Genomic DNA, 7,762 nt, shown 5'->3' with positions numbered 1-7,762 from the left:
GGTGCTATAGTATATGGTAGAAGATATGGTCATATATATATATATATATATATATATATATATATATATATATATATTATTTTTTATTTGATCATAATTTGGTTCATTGAGTCAAGTTGAAGTTCGCATGATACTGCAGAATTGATCACGATCGGGGAAAGCAACCAATTAAGCAATCCATGATAACATGGAAGAATTGATTGGGCATGAATTTTTAAGCAATTTTGAAAAACAGGATCAGCATCAAAAGCTTTTACATATAAATATCACTCTCCATGCAAACAAAATTCATAAGAAAATAAATTTTCTGCAATACTCAAAAAAAATCGCACTATACTGTTCGTGCTTCGAAGATATTCATCAAAAAATAAATAATCGCACACATATTAAAATATTAAAAAAAATAAATAAAATTTTAAAATATTTAAATAATTTAAATAAATAATATATAATTATTTTTTATAAATATTTTAATATATATAAAATATCATGTGATATTTTTTGAGTACCGTCGAGTATTCCGTTTCAATCCATAAAGTAAGTGTTCTATCCTCGCTCATATGAAAATTACGGAAGTGCTAAAGAACTCAGGGAGGCTACCACCCATGCCAGTCCAATTACGTCCATGTCAATGATGTCAGAGCAGTCATTTTCATATTCATTAATTAATTTTAAGTTTCCAGTGGCTAGATCCAAGTTCATTGGCTACCCCTATGGCTATAGCCAATGGATTTCCAAATCCATTGGCCAATAACTCTAAAAAAAAGAAAAGAGTGCTAAATAACAGCACTCGCACTGCCTTTAAAAGCCCCCGGCATCCCTACCACCACCACCACCACCACCAAACGACCATCAATGGAATCCGCATTCCCCTTACGCTCATCATCCCTTCTTTTTCTCCTACTGCTCCCATCCCTCTCCCTCCTCCATCCTCCTCCCCAAGCAACAGCTTCTCCACTATCCGAGACCAAAGCTCTCCTCCACTTGAAATCCACTCTCCATGACCCCTCACGAGCCCTCCACTCATGGGCAACCCTCCATAACTCCACCACCACCTCCCCATGCTCATGGCTCGGCATCACATGCACCAACTCTCGCATCACCGAGCTCAGCCTCCCGCGAGCCGGCCTGGTCGGCACTCTCGACGCCCTCGATTTCTCCGCCCTTGCCTCCCTCACTGTCGTCAGCCTCCGTCGCAACTTCCTTACAGGCGCCATCCCTGCGGCCATCGCCAACCTCTCGGGCCTCGTCTCGCTTGACCTCGCCCACAACCGCCTCTCTGGTACCCTCCCCACCTCGCTCGCCACCCTCTCCCTCCTTGTAAAACTCGACCTCTCTGCTAACGAGCTCACCGGAGAAATCATTCCAGCCATCTTCGCCAACTGGACTAGGCTCACCTACCTTCGGCTCGAACAAAATCGGCTCACTGGAAACATCCCGACGGAAATCCGCCACCTTTCAAGTCTCCGTACCCTTCGTCTATCTGACAACCAACTAGGTGGCCCCATACCTCGTGAACTAGGCGATCTCAAGAGTCTGGTCCGGCTAGATTTGAATTCCAACAACTTCACTGGTTCCATTCCTCGATCCTTAGGCAATCTAACGAGGCTGACCCTACTGTGTATCGAGGAAAACCAAATCTCCGGCAACCTTCCTCCTGAACTAGGAAACCTGGTCCAACTTGGAGAGATTGGCATGTCTATGAACCATCTGACGGGGTCCATTCCTTCTAGTGTAGGCAACTTGTCCAACCTTTACGCCTTATTCCTCGACACAAACCAGCTCTCGGGACCCATCCCTGATGAAATAGGGGGCCTTGAAAGCCTCGAGTTGCTTGTCCTGAGCCAAAACAGTCTTGCCGGTCCCATTCCACCGTCGATCGGCAATCTGAGCCAGCTGATCCTTTTCTATATAAACCAAAACAGCATCTCCGGTGGGCTTCCACCGGAGCTGGGAAAGCTTGCGAATTTAGAAAACTTGAATTTCGCTTCTAATCTTCTAGCAGGTTCCATTCCTTCTAGCTTTGGCAACTTGACCCAGCTAAACATATTGTATCTTCTCTACAATCAATTAACTGGTCCCATCCCCCATGAATTAGGGAACCTGGGGAACCTGCAGACGCTAATTCTCAGCAACAATTCTCTCACAGGCCCCATCCCTTCCAGTTTCGAGAAGTTGACTCAGCTAGAAGTTTTATACCTCGCCTTCAACCAGATATCTGGGTCCATCCCCTCCTATCTCGGAAACATGACCACGCTGCAATCCTTGTCTCTGCACCGCAATCAAATCTCCGGAACCATCCCTCGTGAACTAGGAAATCTAGTGAACTTGACTGATCTGATAATTTCGGACAACCAAATCTCGGGTTCTATCCCGCCATCCTTGGGCAACCTGACGAACCTATCAGAATTAGTGGTCTTCCAAAATCAATTATCTGGTCATCTGCCGCGAGAAATGTCAAATCTCACGGCCATGACCGACCTTCAGTTAAGTTACAACAATTTCTCCGGCTTCCTACCTTCAGATTTATTCAGAGGAGGAGAGCTTATGTGGCTTAACATGATGAATAACCAGTTCGAGGGCCCCGTTCCACAAAGCTTACGAAACTGTACTCGATTAATAAGGGTCCAACTTCAGCAAAACCAGTTGACAGGTAATGTCTCCCAAGTCTTTGGGGTATATCCAGATCTATACTTTATCGATCTAAGCTACAACAGATTCTACGGCGAGCTCTCGACAAACTGGGGAAAATGTCATAATTTGACCACCTTACACATGTCGGGGAACATGATTAGTGGTAAGATACCATCTGAACTTGGTAAATTGCCTCAGCTTGCATCACTTGACGTCTCTTCCAATCAGCTAGTTGGAGAGATTCCTAGGGATTTGGTTCGTTTAACTCCATTGCTCGAGTTGAATTTAAGCAACAACAAACTCTCTGGAGTGATACCCTTGGAAATTGGAAATTTACACAGCATAAACACTCTTGATCTGTCAAGGAACAATTTGACCGATGCGATACCGAAACAGTTGGGAGAATGCGTTCAGCTGCGCCTCTTGAACTTGAGCATGAATGAGTTGAATGGAAGCCTCCCTCTCGAGATTGGGAATCTAGTAAACCTACAAGAATCGCTCGATCTTAGTTATAACTTGCTCACTGGAGTCATTCCGCAACAAATTGGCAAGCTAGTGATGCTAGAAAACCTAAACCTCTCACACAATCGACTGTCAGGCTCCATCCCATCATCTTTTGAAGGCATGCTCAGTCTGTTATCGCTCGACTTATCATACAATGATTTGGACGGTCCGCTGCCTAAAGGTCGATTCTTTCAGAATAATGCTCGAGCAGAGTGGTTTCAACACAATAAAGGTATTTGTGGTGATTTACATGGTTTGCCTCCATGCTCATCATCTATCATACAATTACATCATTCAAGGAATGCTCGCAACCTAATTCTTTCGATTGTTCTTCCCACTACGGCCATGCTTTTGCTGTTGGTTACATTCGTGGTTATTCTATTTTTAAGGAGGGCAAAACCTATGAAGGACGAGGAGAAGGAAGTCCCAATCAAGAATCTATTCTCGATACTAAATTTTGATGGGGAGGCTGTATATGAACAATTTGATGGGAAAGCTATTTATGAAGAAATTATTGATGCCACAGAAAACTTTGATGAGAAATATTGCATCGGGACAGGAGGATATGGTAGTGTCTACAAAGCGCAGCTTCGAACAGGTCAGGTAGTAGCCGTGAAGAAGCTTCATCCACAGGAAGAAGTAGTTGATGAAAGAGGCTTTCAGAATGAGATCCAGGCATTAACTAAGATGCGTCATCGTAACATAGTGAAATTGTATGGGTTCTGCTTTCATGCTCGATGCATGCTTCTCATTTATGAGTACATAGAAAAGGGAAATATGTCAGCCATTTTGAGCAGCCAAGAAGCAGGCATGGAGTTGGATTGGAATAGGAGAGTAAATATCATTAAGGATGTAGCGCATGCTTTATCCTACATTCACCATGATTGCAATCCTCCTACTGTACATAGAGATATATCAAGCAAGAATATCTTGTTAGATTCCAACTTTAATGCCTATGTTTCAGACTTTGGAATTGCAAGGGTTTTGAAGCCCGATTCATCAAACTGGAGTGCACATGCAGGCACGCTTGGATATATGGCACCAGGTAAACCACTCAACTAATATTCTTCCTCTGTTTTATCGAAGAAATTTGGTATGACAAATTTTTGAAACTATGTCTTCACTTAACAAATATTAAATCAACTTTTTTTTTCAATTATTATTCATTATTTTTGAGCATGATTATTTTATCAAATATATATTGAATTTTCTTCCTAGTGGGGCATATTAAATGCATAAATTTTGGTATGTCATTATGCTGAGAGAAATATAATAACACACTATTTGAATTGTAGATTATAAGTAAACATCTTGCCATCAACTAGTAACTTAGCCGGTTCCCGCTCAATCCTACTTGTTTCTTACTAAAATAGATCCTAGTTTCAATCTAAAATATCAGTTGTTTTGATAACAAATTATGACTAATATTTTTTTTCACTCCTTTCTACAGAGATTTCATATACAATGAAGGTCACTGAGAAATACGATGTATACAGTTTTGGTGTGGTCATACTAGAAATACTACAAGGAATGCATCCAAGTGACCTTATATCCTCATTGTCATCGCATGGTCAGAACATGTTTCTTAAAGATGTGCTAGACCCGCGTATCTCAGTTCCCATACTTCAAGTTGCAAATGATGTGATATTACTAGCTAAGATAGCACTTGCATGCATACGTGCTAATCCAGATACTCGACCAACAATGAAATATGTGTCCCAGCTATTCACCGCTAACAAAGATCAGAGTTTGTTAGAGTATTTTCATACAATTAAACTACATCAATTAATGGATCTACAAGTGTAGGTTGAATTTTGGGTGGCCAAGAGACAAGCAGCATGGTTGTTAAGGTGTGTAGGATCTATCGTGTTCATTATATGACACTTAAAAATATCAATGTATCCATATATTGTTACAATGTTATAATTATCCTAGAAGCAAGAACTCTTTATATATGTAATCTTTTCATTATCATTATAAAGGATATGAATTAGATCTTTGGATTCTGTTTGCCCTCAGTGGAAATTATATTGTTTTGGGAAGACAAGGAGAAGCTATGGAGCCGTTAAACCACACGCCTGGTCTGCACTTCCTATGCAAAAGTCTCCAATGAAATGGCTGGGGTAGTTGTGTTCCAAATTTCAACAGTTCTATTTGGGTTGTTAGGAACTAGGGCTTGGCCCTACGCACAGCGAGACATAAAAAATAGCGAAAGAAAGAAAGAAGAGAGCAAATTGCACATACACAAGAATACACAGGAATTTACGTGGATCGGAGTCTTGTGCTCCTACATCTACGGCCACATAGAAATGTGTATATCTTTTACTCAAAAAGTTTACAAAATACAAGAGATAAGAAGAAACTCTCTCTTTCTCGCCTTCTCTCCTACACAGCATAGCCACCTTTGGATACTCAATGTTATCTATTTATACCATGGATTAGGGTTGCCACTGGTAGGGATCTTTTTTCAGATTTGTTCTCCATTTCAATAAGATAGAAAGGGAGAATCATAGCCATCCATAGTGTGTACCCTCTACCATAGCATACATATAAGACTCGGATTAAAGGGATGAATCAAGCTCCACTATCCCAACATGGGTGAGGGCTTTTACGTTCTCTCGACCCAATCTTGTTTCCATCTTTCCCAACTTTAACTTGCCTTTCAATATTTTCTTCATGGTTATCAGATAATCTGTTAGAGGAAGATAGCTTCTTCAGACTGTCACATGCACGAGAACAGAATAGGACCTGGCCACAATTGGTTGCACTAGGGTTCATCTTGTTAGTATTAACATAAGGGTCCATCTGTGTTAAGAGGATCCCTTGTGCAGAATACGGATCCTCGCCCAAGACAATAATGCCGATAATGATGTAGATACTACAAAAGGAAGGAAGAAAATAAAAGAGAAAAATAAATAATACAAATCAAATACGTAGATTAGCACAAGGCCTACCTCTACGAAGCATGCAAAGCTTTACTATGAAAGAGAATCAAAAATATAAGAGGAGATCACACACTCTCAATCCTTATACATCAATCTCTCTCAACAAAAAGCTTAAACCCTCTCAAAATCCCTCTAGAAGGCCCCTGTTGCTCTCACAAGTGCTCCTAAGCCGCTACCATGCATGCATGCGATCCTCTCGAATGCACTCTACCATTTACCCCCTTTTAAAGGGCCCAAAGCCTAGTTTCATGCATACTGGAGTCCTAACAGAACTCAAAACACATTCTAAGCAGTCTGATCATACCACAAGATCCTCTTGATCGTTGGATCACACCCATAGAGCCTCCATTATCGTTTGATCACGCACCTCATGCTCGCCCGTGTCCGCTCACCAACCAACCGTTCGATCATGCCCGTGCATGCTTGCCCGTCGTTCGATCACGATCGTGAGCCCTCTTGACCCTCTGATTGTGCATGATCGCACATCCGAGCGTGTCACGGCCATCCGATCGCATGCTCGCATGATGGACAACAAATACCACAGCGCATATAGTGGATCGTGACACCGCACCCCGTGGACCGTGATGGTGGACCGCATGGTGAACCACACTTTGCGTGCCTGGGCCACATGCACTAGCAGGCCTGGGCACCTCAGGCTAAGCCTATGGGCCTGTAGGCTCGCCCTGCAGGGCTGTGTGTGGCTGTGGGCCATGCCTGTGGATCTCCTCTATCTTAAACTTTATTGTCGAGGGTTTTTCTACTATGGATCGAATTTTGAGATGTCAAAATTCGATCATTTTCATCTTGACTCGATATTCAGCCTTCACATAACTTTGAGAGCTTTTGGATGATCTCGCCCTCATGTCCTGGGGTATATGCCTGACTGCTCATAAATGGATAAATATGAGAGTCGAGTCAGGTCACTCGATCCCATCTCCATCATATACTATGATCTGTCTAATCAAAGACCTACTCGAGATAGCCTCCTGCAGCAATAGGAACTTCATCCTATGACATTGTCTGCCATCCTCTCGAGTCTTTCGTGTTGTGCCCAATCCATTTGTATCTAGAGCTTCACCTCGCTTTGAGCTCTTACTGGCTCTTAAAGCTCCACCTCGCGCTGAGCTTTCTACCAAGAGATAATATTTTCTATACCTCTTCTCCTTCAATATAATCCTACTGCCACGCAAAACCTTCAGGATTTCATCATCAGCTCTCCATTTGTAGCTGCTTGAATCTAGTCTGCTCAGTGAAATTAGATTACTCCTGAAATTGGATATGTATCAGACCTCATCCAATTTTTTCACTATGCCGTCATGAGTCCGCAAGCTGATAGTCCCAATATCCTTGATTGCACAGTTCGATCCATTCGATAGATGAATAGTACCCTCACTGATCTCTAAGGAGTCAAATAGCTCTTCTCTACAATAAACATAATGTGAACATGCAAAATCTAAAATTTACTGTAGAAAAGAAGTAGATACCTCATCAACACTAGAAGAACATCATCACTTTCTTCTATATCGCTACCTTGTAGCACCGCAGTTGCCTTCGTCCGATCTCTAAGCTAGGAACAATCCCTAACTCGATGCCCCAATTCATCACACCTATAACATATGATCTTACTATAGTCTCTTGGCTTAGACCAGGACCGCCCATCTTGCGATCCTCTTTCACGA

General features: G+C 42.1%; 1 protein-coding gene across 1 annotated transcript; it reads left to right on the top strand.

Moving 5' to 3' along the window:
* The first annotated feature begins 794 nt into the window (after positions 1–794).
* On the top strand, positions 795–5,510 carry LOC105053655 (uncharacterized). The gene is made up of 2 exons (XM_010934908.4): positions 795–4,183; positions 4,589–5,510. Exons 1-2 carry the CDS (start codon positions 856–858, stop codon positions 4,942–4,944), a joined length of 3,684 nt encoding a protein of 1,227 aa, XP_010933210.4. The 5' UTR covers positions 795–855; the 3' UTR covers positions 4,945–5,510.
* The last annotated feature ends 2,252 nt before the right edge of the window (positions 5,511–7,762 follow it).

The sequence above is a fragment of the Elaeis guineensis genome, chromosome 11 (genome assembly GCF_000442705.2).
Source record: "Elaeis guineensis isolate ETL-2024a chromosome 11, EG11, whole genome shotgun sequence".
Classification (NCBI taxonomy): Eukaryota; Viridiplantae; Streptophyta; class Magnoliopsida; order Arecales; family Arecaceae; genus Elaeis; species Elaeis guineensis.
This window is presented reverse-complemented; position numbering and strand designations above follow the sequence as displayed.